The 24,034-nt window shown below is 35.4% G+C and overlaps 1 protein-coding gene across 20 annotated transcripts in view; it reads left to right on the top strand.

The window, feature by feature from the left end:
- Myo9a (myosin IXA) overlaps window positions 1-24,034 on the top strand; it is a 305,400-nt gene that overhangs the window by 160,920 nt on the left and 120,446 nt on the right. For 19 of the 20 annotated variants that reach the window (XM_087198928.1, XM_087198925.1, XM_087198926.1 and 16 more), the window contains 3 exons: window positions 3,939-4,080; window positions 7,654-7,849; window positions 13,836-13,955. In XM_087198928.1, the coding sequence (XP_087055054.1) occupies window positions 3,939-4,080; window positions 7,654-7,849; window positions 13,836-13,955 (458 nt within the window). The remainder of the gene's footprint in view (window positions 1-3,938; window positions 4,081-7,653; window positions 7,850-13,835; window positions 13,956-24,034) is intronic. The other variant, XM_021236974.2, reaches the window with a different exon arrangement.

Here is a 24,034-nt window from a genome sequence, read left to right as displayed (position 1 = left end):
TGCTTGTTTTACAAAAGAAGCAAAAACATGGAAAAAAGACAGACTCTAATGGATGTTGCTGAGAAAAGCAGATACCTACTTGGAGAGGATTGAAGCTAGATCCATGTCACTCATCCCATACTAAAAACAAGTAAAACTAGATTGAAGATCTAGATGTAAAAACAGCAACTTTGAAACTGCTGGAAGATGACATAAGGAAAACACTTGAAGCCATGGACATAGGCAAAGAGTTCCTGAATAGAAAGAACTCCAGTAGCATAGGAAGTATCAAGAATCAACAAATGGGACTGCATCAGACTGAAAAGCTTCTGCACAACCAAGGAAAAGATCAAGAGAGTAAAAGGGCCACCTATATAATGGAAGAAAATTTTTACTAGCTACTTTTCTGATAAAGTACTAATACCTATAATATATAACTAATTCATAAAAATTAACTCCCAAAAAACACATGGCCCAATTTTAAAAAATGGGCAAATGAACTAAAGATTCTTCTCAAAAGAAAAAGCAAATACAAGTGGCCACTAAATATATGAAAAAATGTTCCACATCTTTAGCCATTGGAGAAATGCAAATCTTTAGTAAAAGGCGAAAGATTTATGCGATCTGAAGAGAAACCAGAGTATTGGAGAAATGCAAATCATAACAAAACAGCTTTAATCCATCTTATTTTAGTCAGAATGGCTATAGTAAAAAACACGAAAAATGATGAATGCGGGTAAGGATGTGGAAAAAAAAGAAGCCTAGGTGCTGAAGAACAGATGAATGGATAAAGAAAATAGTATATATATATATATATTTATATTTATATATATATTTATATTTACATATATATTTATTTTCAGCCATAAAGAAAAATGAAATCAATTGTAGGAAAATGGATGGAATTTGGGACCATCATGCTAAGTGAAATAAATCAGAAGCAGAACGTGAAATACTGAAGTCTCTTACATGAGAAACCTAAAGTATAAATAAATTAGTTAATAAAATAAAGGAGAGATTGTAGGAAACAAGGCTGACATCTAGATCAGGGAAAGGGTGTCAGGGGTTGGAGAATTTAACAGAGAGGTGGGTAAAGGGATCAAAAATAATCAAGAGGGGCTGGGGATTTAGCTCAGTGGTTCTTCCGCCTGCCTCACAAGCGCAAGGTCCCTAGTTCGATCCCTGGCACCAAAAAAAAAAAGTCAAGGTATGTTATGTACATGTGGTTTTTCCCCAAAATGAACATAACTACTCTTACAGACATGCACTTAATAATAATAAAAAGAATAAACTAGGAATTTGACCATAAAAGAAAAAAAAAAAGAATTGCAAAACAAATAGTACTAATTTAGGTCATACTTGATCAGTTAATTCAGAATCAATAGATAAAAATCTTGGTATTGGCAGTTTTGAAAGCTCCAGAGGTTCTTCTAAGGCGGCCTTTGCAGAAAGCCTTTGGGTAACACTAGAGAAGAGCTTTAAAATGATCAGTAATGTCTGATTTGTTCATGTTGCAAGCTTTTTTTTTTCCTGATAACATGATACATATCCACAAATGCTTGTTGAATGTAGGACTTAGAGAGAGGTTTTTCTTTCTTTCTTTCCTTGAAGACTGTTGTCATGTCATTCGTTTTTCCTTTAAAAATTTGTTTTCCATTTAAAAGTGAAAGATACAAGCTTTTTAATATTTTGTCGACTTAGAAGATAAAAAACCCCTGACCTAGAGACAATGAGGTGAATATTCTGCCAGTAGAGGGAAGCATTTGGCTGTGGAATGATGAGATGTAAATTTGCAGAGATTAGGTTTGCCTGGGCTCAAGAGTTCGGAGTCATTCAGTCTCTTACCCTTGGTGATGTTTAAATTTTCTGAGTAGGAGAAGCACATGATTAAAGCACTGTTGAAGGGAACTTTATTTTGATAATATGCTTTGGTGACTTGAAACAAGGTACAGGTAGAATTGTTAAGAATATCACTGAATATCACTAATATGCTCTTGATGTAGTCTGCTGGTATTATAATCCATTCTACAGTGATTTTAATTTTGGAGTGAGCTTTTTGTGGAGATGTTAAAGCAGGCCAAGGTGAGTAGGAAAATGGCATTGTTGGGAACAAAAAAGCTGGTAACATGTAATCCCCATAACCGTGATGGCAAATTGTTTAGAGACCAAGTGCCCAAACTGCAACCCAAAACCGATTATTTATCACAGAGTGCCAACACTGCAATTAAATTTGAATACTGAGGTTTTAGTTTAGAAAAACCAACTCATACATTATCATCTTTTGTCTTAAAAGAAAAGTAAGAGGAAGGGGATTAAAAAAAAACAAGCTGTGGTATGGACATGTAACCACTCCCCAAGATGATTGTAAACTGCATGAACTGCAAATATGCACTAATAAAAAAGAAAAACAACACGTAACATGCATGCCATAGGTTTGCCACCACTGCCCTATGGGATGCCAGGCAGTAGACAGTGTTTTTACTTATTTATTTTTATTCTATTCCCACTGTTATACCTGGTATTGTATTTACTCTGTGGATTAGGAGACCAGTTCCGAAAGGTTACTGGCTGGCCCTAGGTCACTGACAGAACTAATGTCAGCTAGGACCCTCTGACACCAGAGGCCATTCTTTGTCTTGGTTCTAGTACATGGCCTGTAGTTAACCATTATTTTGGTTAAGTTTGGAATTGTTTTCACATGCTAGGTTTGGTATTCAGCATCTTTACAACCTTGTATCACATTATTTCAGCTGCTGAACTATTTTTTGAAAGATACTTTCTCTTCTTTCTGTCAGTGACATTTCCTGTAATTTAAACCCCTACTCAACTTTGAACATCTGGCTCGTATTGCCTCCTGTGTCCTCTGTGAACCTTTTTGTTATCACAGCTCACTGTTCTTTCCTCTCCTGGATGTTTATATTCCTGTATTTCCTATTATGAAATTCTTAATAGACATTGTGTGATTTCTGGATATGAAATGCTCAATTCATATGACCAGTGAGTATAAACCCATTGATAATATATTTAACATAGTAATAGATATGATATAGAAATACTCAGGTATAGTTAAGAAACTAGTTATTTATGCTAGTTATTTATGCATGAATAGAAAAGCAAAGAATGAATGTTATAGATTAACAAAATAATAGGAATAGATATAATACAGAAATATGTACTACTTGGTATAGACAAGAAAGTTGCTACTTAGTTATGTGTGAGGAAGTTAGAAAACAATGAGTAGACTTTATAGATTTTAAGGATCTATTTAAGAGATTATTTCCTCTTTTGGAAGTTCTTGACCCCCAAAGAATGTAGGTTTGGGTTTTATATTCTGTTGGGTTTTACAGTATTACAGCACAGTGCAATCTAAGCTAAACAGTGAATCACTCGAGTTACAGTGGTACCTCGGTTCATGAACTTAATTCTTCCAATGTTTCTGCAATTTGGTTGCAAACCAAATTGGACAAGAATCAAGTCGAATTCGGTGGTTAGGTTCAATGTTGACCTTATGGGGACATTTGATTTGATTCTTGTCCAGTTGTGTGTGATCAGCATTGTGGAGAGAATTAAGTTTGTGAACCAAGGTACCACTGTAATTTCTCTTTCAAGATAATTGCAGGGCTGGGGATTTAGGTCAGTGGCACCGTGCCTGCCTTGCAAGTGCAAGGTCCTGAGTTCAATCCCTGGCACCCGCCCCCCCCCCCCCCCCGCCCAAAGATAATTGCGAAGTATGAATGTGGGCCAAATCACAGCTTTTTACTCATCATTTGTAAAATGGGAACACCAGTCCTTGTTATGCTCAGTGTTTAGCTTGTTATAAGAATCAGATTAGATACTATATGTGAAAACTCTTTGTAAACTGCTAAATATATGAGATGGCAGTGTATTTATAATATACTTTAAAAAAAGCTACACTATTGCATGTTTCTTATATTTTTCCTTTTTTCTCTTAAATCCAGCTTTCCACAGGCTACAAATCAAACATTACTAGACAAATTTAAGCATCAACATGAAGAAAATTCTTACATCGAATTTCCAGCTGTGATGGAGCCTGCTTTCATCATAAAACATTATGCTGGAAAAGTAAAATATGGGGTAAAGGTCAGTGAATTTCTCATTGAATATGCTTTCAGTGCAGAGGTATGTTCTTGACTGTGTCACTATCCTTTGTGCACTTGTACTATTTTCTTTGTAGTTTTTGAAAGTTCTTGGTCAGTAACATTTGGAGATATTTTTTAAGGTTACTACTAAAATTTAAGACCTACTTTTCAGTACATTACCATCTTAAGTAATGCTTCTGTTCACTTCCTTTTGCAGACTAAAATCTGTTGTCGGTTCATTCCAATGAACTGTCAGTCTGAAAGAATAGATAATATGTGTATATCTCAAAGTCACTCGTTCTTCCGTATAAAGTTTTGAATTTTTTCCCCCCTCTGTACCTGTAAGTTCTGACAAAAGCCTCATATACATTATTATTTATTTGTAAGCTTGCACTCCTAATGAAATTATTGAAACTCCCAACTCCTGGGTGGGGGGATCTTCATAATGTCATCCATTTCTTATTTGTAGTTGGTGAGGCTATTACTCTTCCACCACTTGTAGTTTAAGTGTACCTTAAATTTAATATACTTAATTTCCAAGGCAAGGCAGTTGGGATATGAAGAATAATGGAGCAATATGTTTTCTCTTGGGTCTTAGGGGTATGTCTTAGTTCAGGTAATGTATTCACCCATTTACTAATTAATTTATTTAAGTGTTTACTGAGCACAGGCCATGTGTCAGACTCTGCTTAGTATCTGGAATGATCCAGTAATAAACCAGACAGACATGCTCCTGACTGTACACACACACACACACACACACACACACACACACACACACACAAATATTAGCTGAGCATGGTGGCACATGTCTGTAAGGTATTTAAAAATTTCTATAAAGTACAGTAACTAGAAATCTAGAAATATGAAGATCCATCTCACTTGAAAAATGATCCTTTTTCACTATCAGCACTTTACAGTGGTCATGGAAATAATTATAGAAATTTAGATTGTTCAGTGTAGTTATTGATAGAATGAGATAGTCTTTGGAGTGGGGCAGATTAGTGTTTGTTTCTGCACTGGTACTTACCTTTTTGTCTTTTGGCAGACTTTTACCTTCGTATTTATCAGTATATTATATTTGAGTCTGCTTTATTAATGTTTAAATAAAATACAATATGTTATGTACAATGTATAAGTTAATGGCTGACACCATATTAGTGCCTGATGTCTCTAAATATTAAGTAATAATTACATACTGGTGGTGATTTGGGTTTGAAAACTTACTGAACTGCACTAAATAAATTACATAAAAAATTTGTTTTTGCTATAAGGATATTTAGGGATGAGCCAAGGATTAAGACTCCTAGCTTGTTTCTCTTTTCCTTTGTTCTCAGAACAAAGAAGAATTAGGAAACAGAAACCCTAAAGGTAGTAGAGAAAGCCCCAGCTGACTTTGATGATATACTAGGAATGCTCCTCATGGAATTCTGAATTAGAAGTATTCTGTGAAGTTGTACTAAGCCAAAGTGATGTACTCTATCACCTTTCCATTGACAGGACAAAATCCCTGGGATACATAATTTAAAGGAGAAATGGTTTATTTTGGCTCATGATTTCAGAAGTTTCAGCCCATGGCGAGCTGGCTCCAAGACATCTAGGAAGCAGAGAGCAAGGGAGAGCCAGAGATAAGGGGCCAGGGACCAGATACAGGTCTCATGGTCACACCTTCATGACTGACCCAGATACCCCCAGGAGTGTGTTATACTAATCTCCTAGGCATCTCTCAGACTAATCAAGTTGACAGTCAAGATTAAGCATCACATGTACTCACTACATCTTCAGTCTTTTCATTTAGGGTATGCAGTTTTAAGAGTATAGTCAGTATTTAAACTATACAGAACAGTCTGGACTCTTTATTCCTGGCATATTAGCTTCCTGCCCTCTTCATATTTATACAGAGTATTTTAATCTATTTTCTTATGTCCTATACCCTCTAACTTGTATGTTTTGACAGGTAGGTATTCCCTTCTGTTTACAGTCCTTAGGTCATTTTAACCAGCTTTAAAAATCTGTATGCTAAGGCAAGTGTGTGATACACACTGATATTCCCAGCACTTAGGCTGAGGCAGGAGGATTGCAAGTTTGAGGCCAGCCTGGGGGTCATATAATGAGTTCAGAACTATTTGGGAGAATGTAGAGACCCTGTCTGAAAAACAAAACAAAAAAACCCCTTCAAAATTGCACTGTGATAATATTTAAATAGAAGGTATGATGGAAAAATGTGTATGCTGAAATAAAATTATTACAGTAAAAAGCACATTGACTTTATTTTTTTATTTTTAATTTTTTTGAGACAGGCTCTTGCTATGGCCCATGTAATTTTCTTGCCTCAGCCTTCTAAGTGCTGGGATTATTTTCATGTGCCACTACGCCCAGGGACACATCAACTTTAAATCCCCTCAAATACGCCCCCTCATTCAAATATTTATCCCACTATCCGTGCCACTTTCTGGATAAGTTCTGGGAGTCCTTTTCCATGAATGTCTTTAGTTAAATTATAGTGGCTCCCTTCATTTCCTGAATCTATTCGAATTGTTTCCCTTTCATTGTCACCTTGACTTGGGGAAGAGCCAGAAGTCGCATGGTACTTGATCTTGTGAATAAGATGGCTGAGGATATACTGAAATGTGTTTATGAGTCTGCCTTTCTGTTGGATGGCACTTGGCAGCAGCATTCACTGTATTTCTGATCACTTCTCATAAAGAAATTATATGCAGATGTAGTATAGTTGTTATGGGTAGCTGTGTTTGACCCCTGCACTTCCATTTACTATGTGATAGGGGCATAAAAATGTTAATCTAATTTCTGCATTCTCTTATCATATCCTAATTCATCAGGAAGTCCTTTGCCTTTACCTCCTAAACATACCCCAGATACAATAATTATTTGTCATCTCTTTTACCGTCTAACTATCCCCAAGTCACTGACAGATGGTTCTTCTCTGGTTAGCACAGTATCTGTTCTCCCTTTTTCTATTCCTTCTATGTACTGTTTACTTCTTGTACAACAACAGATGTTCATGAAACACCATTTGGCTACTGTCATTACCTAGTTGCTTCCCTTTACACTTATATGAAGTGTAATAAAACTCTCAACTCAGTCTTACACAGCCTAAATGTGCTATTTATTTGCCCAATTTTCTACCACTCTCACCTTTTCACCATGATGCTCCAGCCCCTGGCCTTACTGTTTTTCTCTTATCTTGGTCAGCTTGTTGCTTCAAGGAGTAGCTGATGTGCTCCTCTGCTTGCAGTGCTCTTCCTGGTCTTATGTTGGCTCCTTTTGGTTTTCCAGCCATAACCGTTTTCTGTAATACTTCGCTTTGGAAAGGCTGACCCTAATCATTATCTAAAAAGCTGTGATAAAATTGTGAGCTACTCTTACGTGTATTGTAGAATTCAGTAGTTTTAGAATTGGCTGGTACTTTATAGAAGATAGCTGTTGCATTTAATTAGCTAGAAAAGAGTTCACTTTTATCATCTTTATTCAGCCACACATCAAACATGTCATCTGTCGTCCTCTTGATATTAACAGCTTTCCCCAAATAACTCTTAGTACTTTTCTGATACAGGATTTCCGGGAAAAAAATACAGATCATATGCGCCCGGACATTGTAGCTCTTCTGAGAAGTAGCAAGAATGCATTTATCTGTGGGATGATCGGAATCGATCCTGTGGCTGTTTTCCGGTGGGCAGTTCTCCGAGCCTTTTTCAGAGCCACGGTTGCTTTCAGGGAAGCTGGAAAAAGACATATTCAGAGAAAAACTGGTAAGCAGTAGTTATTAGTATTTTACCATGCTTCATGTTGTCTTTTTTATGTCTTGTCCACAAGGGGTAACATCATAGTAATTTTTATTTTGTTTTCTTCCCATACTCCGATAGCATGTTTCAGAACTCGTAAGTTGAGTAAATTTTATGATTAAATATGTATATGTTGCATATGTAGAGGTATATTTTTATTAATAGTGATAAGAATAATGAATATAAAGCACTTGGTTGCTAGACAATAAGTCATTGGTATGATTTTGAACAAAAAGTGATGCTTAAATAATGATTTAGAATTTAAGTTTTGTGCTTTTTTTTCCCTCATGTATAGTGTTCACTATAATGAAATATGAATATGACTGTATCAATTAGAAAGAAAGGGTGGGATGGAAGTAATGTAATAAAGTGAAGGGAATCCTGCTTCAGTGTCATATCTTCTGACTGATTTTTGTGACTTAGAACCAAATTCAGTAGAGTAGCTGGATAGAAGCATTTTTTTCTATAAAAGAGTCAGTATTGCTTCTTAAATTAATAAGCCAAATAATAATAAATTATTTGACCTAAGATAAATTAATATCTCAGATAATATAGGCAAAGCATCAGTTAAATATTCATTTTCTTTTTCTCTTACCCTTAGTTTATTGAATTTTCACTTTGAAATTTTGAAAAGGATGTTTTTTCCCCCTCCATGCCTCCTCCTCAAACCATGAGATATCCCATTTCACATTGTGTGGGAGAGCAATTTCATAAGCACTTGTGATCTATTGGAAACTGAACTGTTGCTTACTACAGCTCTAGTTGCAGACAAATTGCAATAAAAGTTTAAAATCAGTTTTTCATTATTTGAAATAAATATACTTGGGAGATTAAAATTGAACTTAGTTTGTGTTTTCAGATTCTCCTATATGTGAAGTGGTCTTTATAGACAGGGATAACTGTAGTGTATTGAACAAATAAAAGGACTATATGAAATTTGGTTTTGCCTTTTACAAAGTGGTTCCTAAGAGGGTATGCTTTCTTAAAGTGCTTTATGGAGAGTTTTTTTCCTTTAAGATGCTTTCTTATTTATCATGGCAGATTTATAGTAACACCATTCAGAATTGATAGTATCCTGTAAGATGTTATTGACTATCAAGAAAAACTTTTCTCGTATTTACTTTTATAAATGTCAATTTCTGCAACTTCACATTGTATGTTCCTTTGCCATTTAAAATCTGTTGTTTTTGCAAGCTCATTTTATGTTCATTATTATAAATTTGGGAAATGATATACAGTGGTATTGTCCTGATAACATTCCTATTTAATAATCTAGTTTTTCTGAGTTGTGCAGAGCGGTATAATCACATTTTTGGAAATTCTTTCATTTAGAATATGATATGCATATAGCAAATGCATAAAGTAAGCATGGATAGCTCAGTAAAGTAACAATTTTAAAACACCCTGGAATTACCAGTTAGCAGGAAAAGTAGAGCCTTGCCAATGCCCCAGAATTCTCCTTTGTGTAAACGTTATGAACATTTTACTTTTTGTAAAGGAAAAGAAAAATACTGGTTTATTTACATATTGAGATCTAACTAAAGATTTATTTCAGAAAATTTTTCTATTAACACATTCATGATGGGACCATAATTTGTATGTCTCACTGCCAGCTGGCTCTGAACCACTGGTGGTACATGTACAACAATCCCATTAGGGGGCTTGGGACAGTCCCATTGGTGGTATAGGCTGCCTGATGGGACAGTCATGCATGTGCCACCAGTGGTTCAAGCTAGCAGGAACATGTTAAAATACATTTGTGTCAGTGCTACCATTTGCCCTAGCATTTTGCCCCCTCCATTTTACCACTTTCTTTCATGAGTTTGAAAAGAAATCATATAATTAGAACATTATAATGCTGAAAAATGAAAACTAATAGATTAACTTAAAATGAGTAGATTCAGAACTTTTATAATGTTCATAAATAGTACACAGATATTAAGATGAAATACTAGTAGATTATTTAAGCAGAATCAAGATAATGGCAGACAAATGGCAACCAAGACCAGACCTAGAATGCAAATAAGTCAAAGATAATACTTCTACTGAAGAAAAATGATGCAGTATATTTTCCTTTCTTTTGAAAATCTTTTGAAAAATCTTCAGTGGACTCTTAGCTAATTATCTTTTTTTTTGGTACCAAGGATCAAACTTCGGACCTTGCGCTTGCAAGGCTGGCGGCGGAACCCCTGAGCTAAATCCTCTGGCCCAGAAAATATTCTTAATCGAGTCACATAAATAGGTTGCACGTTGTAGTGGAGCTGCAAGTTGGCTCTGCTAGGAGGTGGAATGAGAAGTTGTAATGATTTGTATGGTCAGCAGTTAGAAAATGGAGAGCAAATGTTCCAGTTGTATCATCCACTTTGCCTCTGATTTTTTTCTTCCTAAATATGTATGAACCCAGAGTCCATCACTATTTAATGATCATGCTGAAGATATAGGGAGATCACCACTACAGGCAACTACAAAAGCAATAAATGTCTTCTCCTTCAGTCTGATTTGAAAGACAGTTGCATAAAGCAATAATAGTTCTTTCTTGATGGACATACTGCATTAAAGATACACACTTGTATGAGAATAATAGTGTAAAGGATGAAGGGAGGGGATATCGGGAAAATGTTCATATATTGTTGAATTTAAGTTGTTTTCAGTCCAGATGACATGCTATAAATGTTTCCTTGGCAACTGTTAAGTAAATAACTAAACATAACAGTCAAAATTGAAAACAGTATACTAGAAAACATGTAGAAAATAGGAATAAAAGTATCTTAATATGTGAAAAATAAGCAACATACTTGTAAAAAGTCAAAGAAGAATCAAAGGAAAATTAGAAACAACTTTGAGATAAATGGTGATAAAAAAGAAACAAACATGGCCCATCCTAATTCTTGCAGGTCAGCCTATGCCATACCAGATATAGTTTGTGTGCCAGAGGACCTCAGAAGCCTCTCCTGAATGAGTGAGCAAGGTTTTAGTGGGGTTGTGCCACAGGTCCCCTGGACACTCTCTGGAGAAAACAAACAGACCAACACCACAACTTAGAAGATGCAGCTAAACAATGCTCACAGAGAAGTTGATAGCCCTTGAACAATTATATTACTAAAGAAGAAATATCTTGAACCAATAATATAAGATTCTAGAGGGAAGAAAAAGAGTAAACTAAACCCAAAGCAGGCAGAAGGAAGGAAACACTAGATTTGAAATAAATGAAGTTGAAAATAAAAAATAGTGAAAAAAAAAAAAAAAAGCCAAAACTCGATTCTCTGAAAAGATAAGCGAAACTAACAAACCTTGAGCTGGACTACACATGAAACAGACTTATATTAAATAATTTCAGTAGTGAAAGGAAAGGGCCATTTCTGGTAAAATTATGAAAGTTGAAAAAAAGATTGGTTATATAGATAAAGTAAAAAAATTGAAAACTAGTTAAAATGCAACAATTCCTAGAAAGGCACAACCCACCAATACTGCTCTAGAAGAAATAGAAAATTTGAATAAGCCTATAACAAAGAAAAAGATTGAATTAATAATTTAAAAAACCTGCAGAAATAACCATTTAGCGAGTTCACTGATGAATTATGTCAAATATTTGAAAAATTAATATCGATTGTGCATAAGCTGTTCCAAAAAATAGAAGATGAAATAATACTTTCCATTTCATTTTCTGAGGGCAGTATTACTTGGATACCAGATTAAAGCATGATAAGAAAAGAGGGGGCTGGAGATTTAGCTCAGCGGTTCTGCCGCCTGTCTTTCAAGCGTAAGGTCCCGAGTTTGATCCCTGGTACCAAAAAAAAAGCAGTGATAAGAGTACCACAAACAAATATCTCCTCCTATATATACCCAAAAATTCTTAACAAAATAGTAGAGAACTGAAGCTAGGAACATTTAAAGTAGTATACACCATAACCTAGTAGAAGTTACTTAGGAATGAAAGGTTGGCTGATATTGAAAGATTTCTTAAAGCTCTATACAGTAAATCAGTATATTTCATATCATGCACTCATTCGCAGAACACTTCATTCATAATCGTTTTCTTCTTACTTTTTTTTGAGAGAGGGACTCGCTATATAGTCTAGACTAGCCTCAAACTCACTATGTAGCCGAGGCTGGCCCCAAACTCATGGCAGTCCTTCTGCCTCAGCCTCCTGAATGCTAGGATTACAGGTGTGCGTCCCCATGCACAGCATTCATAATCTTGAATTTTTTCTGACTAGCAGGTTATCAAATTATCTACTGAAGGGCCAGATCGTTTGGTGATAACATCTTAAAATTACAATTGGTTGGAATACGTAGAGCTTACCAGGTAATTTTTTTCTCAGCTGGTCCACCTCAGCTGACTCTTACCCACATGCAGGCTAGTCTGATGCTTGATCATATATGTTCCCCAAGCAGCCCATCAAGTAGAATTACCAATAATGGGGATAGAGTATTTTTACTAAGGAGTCTTTTGAATATGAAATGATGGTAAACTTAGTTATACTTGTGTCTTTTTGTAACATTGAACACTTGCAACTATTGATTGTCATAGGGTAAAATGATAGTGCTTTATTAACTTGGTAACTTACTATCATATACTCATTTCAAATCTTTTTTTAAAAGCCTAAAATTTATTTGTAGTATTTGATTTATTGATTATAAGATTCCTTATCCTTTGGTAAATGTAGATGCCTATTGTCTGAATTTAGGTACCCATTTAGGGACTTATAATGAGATTAAAACATATGTTCTTGGGCCGGGGATTTAGCTCAGTGGTTTCACTGCCTGCTGCACAAGCTTAAAGACCTGAGTTCCATCCTTGGTACCAAAAAAAATCCCAAAAAACAAAAACATATGTTCTTGGCAAACCTCTTTGTAATATTCTGCCAGTATTTAACTGTTAAAATGATTCTATTACCTTGTATCTTGTTCCTAATATAGTAAGTGCACTAATAAAACTTTAATTCATTGTTTATGTGTTGGTTAATTTGCCTCTATTATTAAATTATGCACCTTTTGTTTTTTAAAGGCAAAACAATTTAAATTTGAACATTATACTCTTAAGTTCCAGGTGATCCCTGAGTAAAATGATACACAACTCCCCGAAAGACTAAAAACCTTGTGTTCTGTTTTCAGTTCATTTATTGCTAATATTTATGGTTTGGATACCCCCATTCTCCCCACTACTGGAGTGACTCACTATTTAAATAACACTAATCTGGGGATTTGGTCTTTACTTGAGTGTGTGCTCTTCCTTTCCCATGTACCTGATTTTCTGTCTCATTTTCCTAAGAAGTGGTGGTGAAGTATAGATTTTCCAGCTCTATTTTGAGATTTATATATATAAAAAAAGTACTGCTGGGTTTCTTTGCTCTATGATGCTTTTCTTCTTCACACTTTGATTATTGACACACTTGAAATTCCTACAAGTGTGGTTAATTAGAGAATTTGTGAATTATTTGATTTTTGGTGAACTGTTTTGAGTATATTTCTCTCTGGGGTGCTAGCAATGTTGCCAACTATATGCTGATGTTATGTCAGACCCAATGAAAAGAATCTATTTTTAAAAAATAACTAAATCATATAAATTGTTTTTGAAATGTGTAAATATTTTATTTTATTATTATTATTTTTTGGTACCAGGGATCGAACTTGGGTCCTTGTGCTTGTGCAGCAGGTGGTGAAACCACTGAGCTAAATTCCCAGCCCCTAAATATTTTAATTTAGAAACTTTAATACTTTGGGTAGTAAAAAAGGACACTTTGAACAACCTGAAAAGGAACTTTATTTTTCCCTATTATTTGTATGCAGTTTTCTCAAAATAAATTGGAAAAATGATTCACATTTAACCTTTATACTATATTGTTTATACATCTTAAGATAGTTGGCAGCATTGTGTTTGATTCTTTATTGGTTTTGGCTTATATAATGTCTTGTCTTTTCTCCATTTTTTTGTTTTTCTTTGCTTCCTAAGGACATGATGATACAGCGCCATGTGCAATTTTGAAAAGTATGGATAGTTTTAGCTTTCTCCAACACCCAGTCCACCAGAGGAGCTTAGAGATTCTGCAGAGGTGCAAGGAAGAGAAGTACAGTAAGGCTGCAAATTCTGATAAACTCTGTGTCATCCACATCCATTTGGAAATGGAAACCAAGAGCATTGTACACAGGGTGGGACCTAGATTGCATTGCATAGGCAATGTGACTTCTATAATCCTGTGAGGAGTCTCAGGATACTTTCTTTAAGAATGTAGTGTTTCCCCTTGAAAGTGCTGATACGGTTTTGTTTGTTTTTTTAAATGTGTGTGACTGTCTTGTTTGCCTGTGATCATTGAGCTATTAATTAAACTTGGTTACCAACCCTGAATTGGCTTCCCCTTTTTTCAGGTAGCTGAGTGATAGATACAGTTGAGCAGTACTTTTTTCTTGTTCATTTTTAAAAACTTTGTTGAGATATAATTGAAGTGAAACTGCATACAAAGAGAACTTGGTCAGTTTTAACATATGTTGGCACTCAAGAAATTATCACTGTAATCATGATATCCATCATTCTTCCAAAGTTTCCTCAAACCCTTTTTGAAACCTGGTTTATTTTTATACTTCCTCATGATTGAATTTCAGCGCCAGCATGGTGCTTTTGTGTATCATTGGCAAATCTCTTTAGGTTGATTGCAGTCCTCCAATCAGATTTTCCTGTGTTTGGTTTAGAGCAAAGCCCACGTCAGTATTTCTGTTTAAGGAAGAATAACTGAGCAATGGTGCATATTTTTATTTTTTTTTTGTTTTTATAAACTCAGTGTAAAAGATGCCCTTGGTTTCTATTTCCTCTCTTGCTCTTTGTTGTATTCATTCTGCATGGAATTGGTTCTTTTTGCCTGTCGTGAGAGTACAGATGTTGGGCTACAGCTATTGTGAGAATAAATGAATCTTCAGAATCTTTCAAGCCTAATTCAGTAATTGCCTATAGTGCACTGAATTTATTTTACATAATCTATTTTAAGATTTTAGTAAATTTCGCCACAGATTTCAGTGTCATGATTTTTCTGGTGGGAATTCCACAAAATTTTAGTATTCAGTGTCAATGAAGGAAGAATATAAGTAGAATCCCTAAAAGGAAATGTTGTGAGTTCTTTTTTTAGTTTTATATATATTGTCTTAGTATAAGAAAATATGTTTTGCAAAACTATTTAAAATATGTTCTAATCTTAAAAAGCACAAAGGTAAGTACTTCATTTTTAAAAAGACATTCTTGAAAGTTACTCATTGTTAGTGTTTCTAAAAAGTATTTGAGTCCTCATTCTGATTATCCATCTTGCCATTCTAAGTCTCTTAATCCATGGCACCTTTTTTTTTTTCCATGCTGGGAATTGAACTCAGGACCTTGTGTTGCCAGGCAGGCATGGCACTGCTGAGCTACATCCCTGGCCCCATGGCAGATTATTTAAAACAGTTTACAGATCTTTTAGGGGAGCTCAAATTAATTCTTTTTAACTCTTAAGTAGTTTATTTGTTTCGTTTTGTCATGACTCACAGCTTGACAACTTCAGCCCTGACTATATTCTAACTTACTATATGTGCATCCAGGGTAAAAAGGAACCAACCTCAGCATAGGCTGTTTATTTATGTGTTTTTACATGCAAATTTATACATTTTTGGACATTGGGATTTTACATTATTTTATGTAGTTATTCTGTTTTCCACTATGTCCTAACAGTAGTTACAGTTTTATGGTATATGAAATTATAAGTTCAAATTTAGGAAATTGTTCTAAAAAACTAGAGGTCTACCAGCTTTAAGAAATTGTTAATCGGTGAGGTGAAGGAACTCTTCTGAAGGTAACAGTGATAAAACCTGGGGGAAAAATTAAAATAATCAACTACTTGAAAGTATTAGGAAAACACCAAAAGCAGGGAGAAAGCAGGATTTGTTCCTTCTTGAAAGTAAGCAAAGTAGTGGGTAAGAATTGTATGGGTAAGAATTGTATGTGTGTGGTTTTTTTGTACAAAGGGCTCTCTAGCTCCCATAGTTCTAGAAATAGGAGATAGAGAACAAAATTGAAGTCTTATCAGAGCAGTTGGGAATTTAGGAGGAAAATCTTGGAACTGGGAGAACTGCTAACAGGCAAAACCTCAAATTTACAGTGTAACTGTTCCGATGACCCTGGCTGACTGCTGGGAGTACACAAGGGAAACCCTAGGAACTCTACCACAACAGTGGAACCCAAACAGGAGATCATCCTTGAAAGGTGTAACTGCAGTAGGTCAGGTTTTCAAGTTGGCTACTTTTTTTTTTTTTTGACTGAGGACATTTTCTACTTGCATATAGCTTGTGTTGTAAAAAGCTCAAGTCGTTCTGCCTTGAGTCCCATTTAAGAGTAGAGAGAGAAAGGGACAGAAAGTTATTTGAAGACATTGTGGCAGAAAGGTTCTTGTTTAGTTAAAAACAAACATACACTAGTTTCCAGATCTAAAATCAGTGACCTCCAAACAAAATAAATATAAAAGAAAATCATAATTAGGCATATTGTAGGCCAATTGCTAAATTCAGACTTAGGGAGAAGATCTTAAAAGTAGCCAGAAACAAAATTGGCACATTAAATATAGGAGAATAATGATACACTTAATGCCTGGCTTCTCAGTGAAAATAGTATAGGCCAGAGGGTATCCAAAAATAATTTTTAAAATTCTCAACCCCAAAAAAACAAAACCACATTTCAGCCAGAAGTTTCTGTATTTGCAGTTTGTTTCCAGTGAAGTTAACTGTCAGAAGAAAAGTTTTTTCCACAGTACATAGGTGTATCAATGATTGCTATCATATTATTTGTAACATCGTTATCATTTAGTAAAAATATTCTTCAGAAATGGATATGAAATAAAGACATTTTGAGATAAATAGAATCTGAGAGACATTTGTCATCATAATATGCACTCTTGTCAGGTGTGGGGATGCACCTCTGTAATCCCAACACATGGGAAGCTGGGGCAGGAGGATCCTTACGATTTCAAGGCCAGCCTGGGCTACATGGAGAGTTGACTCTGTCTCAAAAAAAGAAAATATAATATGTACTCTATACAGAACAGTGTTGATGACTCCTGTAGTTGGTCTTGATCTCTTGTGAGACAATACTATGCAAGCTGAGAAAGAAAGAGAGAACACAGGCACAGAGAGTTAAGAGTAGAAGCTGGGTCTTGGGGCTGATCTAAGTTGCTTTAGGCAGCAAAGACAAAAGGCACCAACCAGGGACATCCAGTGTTTATTCATAACAACCATGGGAAGGAGGGGAGCAGGGTAGAGCTTGGACACCTGCTGATAGCAGGTATCGCAGGCAGGACTGTGAAAAGGAGGCACTAGCATATCTTTACTGAAGAGAACAAACGGTTAATTCAGAGGGGAAGAATTTAGTTGGAGTCAAGTTGACCTTGGCTGGAAGTGAGCTCAGCAAGGCCCTGATATTTCTAATGTAATATAGCCGAATTATGGAGGGGCAAGAAGCTTGTGCCACTTATGGCCTGCTAATACTAGGCAGAGATGTCTGCTACGATACTCTGAGAAATAATAATGGAAGTTCTTCAGGCTAAAGGAAATTACCTTTAATTGGTAATTTTGGTCTGTACTAGGGCTCGGTGAATTTTTACTGCAAAAGGCCAAGTTGTAAATATTTTTGACTTTATGGATCATAAGATGTCTGTTGAAAACTATTCAGCTCTTCTGTAAACAGAGCCATAGATGATGCATAAACAAACAAATATGACTGTTCTAATAAAACTTTATTATAATATTGATATTTAAACTTCATATACTTTTCATGTTACAAAAATGTTATTTTTCTCACTTATTTAAAAACAATTCTTAGTTCATATGAGATAAAACGGTAGGCAATGGGTTTGATTTGGGCCATGGACTCTACTTTGTTGATCCTTGGATTTGGGAAGGAATGAAGAAGCCAGAAATATGTTTTAAAAAATAGCTAAATATTTTCTTTCCTTCTTTTAATTTCTTTTAAAGTAAAAATTATGACATTGTTTTGATGGTTTAAAATTTGCCTAAAAATTGTTTGATATGCCTCCCTTCAAAAGGCATGTGCTGTACTTAGTGACTTGCTTCTAACAAATGCAGTGTGGCAGAAGTGACAGTGTGTGGCCTTTCAGATTCAGACATATAAGATACTGTGGCTCCTCCGCCTCTTCCTCCTCCTCCTTTTAATTTCTGGTGGTCCTCCCCTGTCTCTGTGGTGGCTCTTCTCTGAGATTTGACAGGATGGAAATTAGAAGTTGGGGGAGAGGTTGAGGTTCTTAAGGAGCATGAGCTGCACCTTCACTTCCAGAAAAGTCAAGAGCCCTGGGACTGAGAAGTAATCCCACGTAGGAGGAAAAGAGAGGGTAGCGTACAAGAATCTCACTTCCATTTGAACCCATATTTCTGGCCTTCAGTCCAGTTTTGTGACAATTGAAAGTAAGATTTGATCAGTAAGATGAAAGATCAGCAGTTGTTGGAGGTTTACTCTAGCTCATTACCTTCACCTTTTTGAGAGTGTCTGGTCTCCAGCATTAGTCAGTTCACAGAAATGATTCAAAATTTAAAGTATATCATTTGACCAGATTGGAATTAAATGGAAATTACTAAAAGAAAGATATCTGGAAAACCTCCAATGCTTGGAAACTAAGCAAAGTGTATAACTCATGGGTCAAAGAAAAATTCGTAACGCTAACTTGAAAGTATTTTGATTGGAGTGATTATGGAAACAGCATATTACAGTGTGTGTAATTCATCTACATAAGTGTTTAGAATGAAAACTTAATAGCTTTAATTTTTTTTTTTTTTTTTGAGATGGGGTCTTGCTGTGTTGTACAGGCTAACCTTGAACTCACTATGTTGCCCAGACTGGTCTTGAACTCACAGCAATCCTCCTGCCTCAGTCTCCAGAGCACTGGGATTACAGACATGTGCCACCACACCTGGTTTAAATTCTTGTATTAGGGAAAAAAAAGCAGTGATCTGGGCAAGTGGCATATACCTGTAATCCCAGCACTTGAGGCTGAGGCAGGAGGATAGCTTTGAGTTCAAGGACAGCCAGGGCTATGTAGCAACACCCTGTCTCAAAAAAAAAAAAAAAAATTAAAAAGCAGTGATTTAAGCATTTACATCATGAGTCTAGGAAAAAAAGAACATAGTATTAGATCCAAAAGAAGTAGAAAGAAGGAAATAAAATTGAGACCTGAAAACTGACATAGAAAGCTAGCAAATTAACAGTAGAGGAAAACAGTGAAACTTAGTTCTTTTAGAAAGAAAAATAAACTGATAAATCTGTAGCCCAATATTGTCCAATATAACTTTCTGTGATGACAGAAATGCCCTTAGCTATACTGTCCAAGACTGTAGCCACTAGCTATGGGTGGCTTTAAGCATCTGAAATGTGGCTGGTACAAATGAGACTGAAATTGCAGTGCCATTTAATGAATTTAAATTTACATAGCCAAGTATCACTAGTGGCAACTTTCCTGGACAGTACAGTTCTAGACATTCTTATCAACCATGTATATAAGAAGACATTATTTGGAATAAAAGAGTAGACACAATTATATGTGCTCTAAACATCAAACAGCTTGAGGGGCAAATTAACGAACATTTGTGCCAATATATGAGACATTTATTGTAACATAAACATACTGTAACAACTAATGTGAAATGGATAAATGCCTTGATTGTCAACGGTATCAAAATGGACCCAAGAAAAAACAGAAACCTGAATAGTTGTATATCTGGTTTTTTTGTTTTTGTTTTTTGAGTTGGGAACTTCTTTTATTTAGACACTGACTGAATGAATGATACTCTAAACTCATTGAAAATAAAAGAGGAAAGTAAATTTACTATACAAGGCTTGAAAACTGAAATGAGGAAGGAGGCAAACTCTAGTTCCCAGCCAATAGGTGGCAGAGAGACCCTCTGAAGAGGACACATCTCATGTGGTATTCTGAAAAATTTCAGCTCCCATTTTGCTTTTTATAAGTTGGTCCTTCCTTGCAAGTCAAGATAATGAGAAGTGTGAGCTTAGCACCTTGCTTTGAAAAGTTGCTGATCCCTGCCTTAGGTCATCTGGAAAGCTCCATTCTAAATTGTAAGGAAAAATTAGATTCTGACACTTGGGAGTTTTTTCCTCTCCTAATAAAGTATTTGTTATATTGAAGAAGACAACATATTTGAAGAAATATCAGGAGCTCACTATTCTTAAGAATAAGCAACATGCTCTGACGGCCTTTAAAGCCTTGCTGATCACCAGTGCCTTTGGTCTCCCAAGCTTCACATCCCTGCAGCTACTCTGACCCTCTTTCTGCTGGCCCAGGTGCTATGCTACTTTCCAACACTAGGCATTTGCACCACTCTTCCTTCTATCAGGAAGTTGTATATCTGTTGATACTGAATTCATAATTAAAATCTTTGCCACACACAAACAACTTCAGGCTCAGGTTCAGGACTGGGTTTTAAAAAAAATTAAGAAAGGAAAAGTTACCAGTTCTCCACAGCTCTTTCAGAATATAGAGTAAGGAACACAATGTAAACTTATTATGATGCCAGTATTCTTACTTTGCTGCTAAAACAGACAAAACCATTATAAGAAAAACTACAGTCATGCATAACTTTATGAAGATGGATATAAATACCCTTAACAAAATAAGAACCAGCTGAATTCAGCATTATATTAAAGGATAATACATGAAGACCAACTGAAAAATTTATTCCAGGAATGAAAGATTGGCTTCACAATTGTGTTAGCTTTCTGTTACTGTAATAATTACCTGGGATAATTAACTGATAAAGAGAAAAGCTTTATTTTGGCTCATGGTTTTAGAGGTTCTAGTCCATGATTTGTTGACTATTGACACTGCACAGCAAGGCATGTAGCTTAGCAGAACTGCTCATCTGCTGGTACAGGTACAGCCACAGTGATCCGAAGGCCTTCTGCCAGGCCGGGCCTCTTAAGAGTTACAACCACTTCCCAGTGGTGCCAGGCTAGAGACCAAACCTTGACATGTGGGCCTCTGGGGAATGCTCAAGATCCAAACTGTAGCAACAGTCTAATCAAGTCACTGTGTTAGCCATCTAGAAAAGAAAACACACGACTGTCTCAATAGATGGAGAAAAAATTTGTCAGAATTTCACATATATTTCTTTTAAAATTTTTAGTAGCCTAGCAACTGAGAGCAGCTTCCTCACTTTATAAGGATATGCATGAAAGTCATACAGCAGACTTTTTCCCTAACTCCTAAAACACAGCAAGGGCATCTCTCTTTGCTGCTCAGATTTAGTGTTCTACTGAAGGTCATCCGCAAAGGAGTAAGGAAACTAATGAAGTAGAAGTACAGAAATTGAAAGTGAAAAAATATACAACATCATTATTAACATAGAATGTTAAGGAGTTTAAACAGTGGTATTACTAAAAAGTGAAGTTAACAATCTCACAAGATACCAGGTAGATATAAAAAATTAAATTTTATTCTAGCCATAAACACTAGGAAAATAAAATTTATGATTTCTGTTTGCAATATGTTTGAGACAGCCAGTCGTATTGGTAGCACAATCGTGTACAGTTCCCTTCTACATATTATAAGAATTGTTCTATGTGACAAAAACACATGGTGTAAGTGATAATGTGTTACCCAAGCTGTAAGACTGCAGTTTCCACTTTGGGTACTTTGTCGCTTGCTGGAGCTTAAATTATTGATCAGAGAACCCAAATACCATTTATGAGGGGCCTTATTGAGTCTCAGTGAAACCTTCAAACAACAGACAGGGAGGACCTGAGGCTTCTCACCAACTGTATGAGAGACCTTAGAAGCAGAGCGTTCGTTTTCATTCTGGATTTGAGATGACTGGAGCCCTGCTTGGCAGCTTGAATACAGTCTCTTGAAAGACTTTGAGTTAGAATCTTTTCAGTAAGCAATCCTCCTGAATTCTTACTACTGGAGAATCTCTGTGATGGTAACTTTTAAATTGCTGGGGTTTGCAGTCATTTAATATACAGTAGATGACTAATACTACATCAATAAATAGTGGTAAGTTTAACAGTATATAAGACTCGGATACTACTAAGAGATTGAAGAGTACAGTGAAGAGAGATGCTTGTTATTGTGTACAATTTTTGTATGAGACAACTGTTCTTCCTCAAATAATAGATAAATTCCAATCCCAGTGAATTACCACAGCAGTTTTTTGGTAAAAATTTCACAACTTGACTCTAAAATTTGTATAGAAACAAAAGATACCTAGAATGACCAAAACAATTCTGAAAAAAGAACAAGGCCAGAGAACTCATATGGTTTCAAGACTAAAATAATCATGATACAATATTGTTCTCTTGGTGTAAGAAGCAACAAATCAGTGAACCAAATAGTACAGAAACATACCTACACATAATATGATCAGTTAATTTTCTACAAAGGTGTTGAGATAATTCAGTAGAATAAATGATAGTACTTTGAGTGAATGGAACTGAACAACATTTATTTGTTACTAGAGAACTTCAACTTTTATATCGTATATAAAATTAACTTGAAGTGGGTCATACAGTTCTTGGTGAGGATCAAAACTATTAAATTTATAGAAGAAAACCTGAAAGAAAATCTTTGCAGTCTTGAGACAGGCAAGGATTTCTTTGATGGGACATATGAGTATGAACTATAAAAGGACAAAATTGAAATTAGAGCTCACCAAATTGAAAACTTGTGCTTTTTAAATAATATTAAAATTGAAAAAAACCATGTCACAATCTGGGAACCTGTATTTTTAGTATTTTTTAATTCTGTTACTTGGTAATAGACTTGTAAACAAGATATAAAAAGAACTCAAGCTGGATGCAGCAGTGCACACCTATAATCCCAGCACTTAGGGAGGCTAAGGCTGGAGGATCACAGTTCAGGTCCAGTCTGGGTAACTTAATGACTCAGTGAGATCCTTTCTCAAAAAAAAAAAAAAAAGTGATCTGGGGATGTAGTTTACTGTGAAGGCCCCTTGTTCAGTCCCCAGTATGCCAAACACACACCAAAACCTTGCATAAGATTTTCAAAACCTGAGCAAAAGATGTGAATATATACTTCCAAAAAAGATGTGTACATGATCCATAGGCTCATGAAAAATGTCCAAATTCATTAGTGTTTAGGGAATTGAAAATTATAATCACAGTGAGGTCACATTAACACTTTCTGTGCCTGTTTGAATATAAGTTTATAATAATAATGAACAGGATGTTGAACAGTGTAAGATGGTACCGTTGTTTGGGAAAACATTTTGTTACTTTTTAGAAGAATGAGTATATTTTCCCTACATATCCCATAGACTTGGAATTCCAGGTACTTCCCTGAGAAAAATGAAAGCATATTCACACAAAGACTTTTAGAGATGCATCTCTAAAATGTTATTGCTGAGTGAAGCCTTACACAGAAGAGGGTTGCTGTTTTAATCAATTTATATCAAATTCTAGATAATAGAAACCAGTCTATGTGAACAGCAGATTGGTCCTAGTCTTGACTTTGGGGTGCATGTAGGGGATTGCACAGAAAAAACCTGAAGAACCTTTTGAGAATGTTGGAAATGTTCTGTGTCTTTTGGTGGAGGTTATGTGGTGAATGCATTTTGAAAATTTAGTCCAATTGTATACTGAAAATGAGTGCTTTACTGTTCAGAAAATTTAAGCCCAATAAAAACACTTCAGAGTTTTTTTTCCTTTAAAACAGAATGAGAAACTTTTAGCAAAAGAAAACCAAGAAGGAAATAAATGAATTTAAAGAGTGAAATAAGTGGAAAACGTGAAATAAATGCCAGAAGCAAGTTAATAGAAATAGCTTAAGTTTACCAATTAAACTCTCAAAATGAATTTTCCAAACATTTAATTAAATAGTATCTACAAGATTCTTAAAATGATGAAAATAAAAGGGTAGACAAAGTTTTACCAGGAAAATATGAATGACAGCAATAAAGCTACATAGTAATCTGAATAGATCTCCACTGAAGGAAGTTATAAAATTCAGAAAAGGAAGTTGAACCCAGAAAAGGAAGAGTTTAGAAAAGGAAGCTGAACACACTAAAAATGTTTTCAGATGTAATAAACTGGTTGATATGTATAACTAAATAGCATTTACTTTATAAAACTTATGAGTGGTAATGTCTAATTTGCTTGGT

Source organism: Heterocephalus glaber, unplaced genomic scaffold (genome assembly GCF_053883595.1).
Source record: "Heterocephalus glaber isolate CG9 unplaced genomic scaffold, H.glaber_assembly_v1.0 deba00001689, whole genome shotgun sequence".
In the NCBI taxonomy this organism is placed as follows: domain Eukaryota; kingdom Metazoa; phylum Chordata; class Mammalia; order Rodentia; family Bathyergidae; genus Heterocephalus; species Heterocephalus glaber.
Note: the sequence above shows the minus strand (reverse complement) of the source record. Positions and strands in the feature narration are given on the sequence as shown.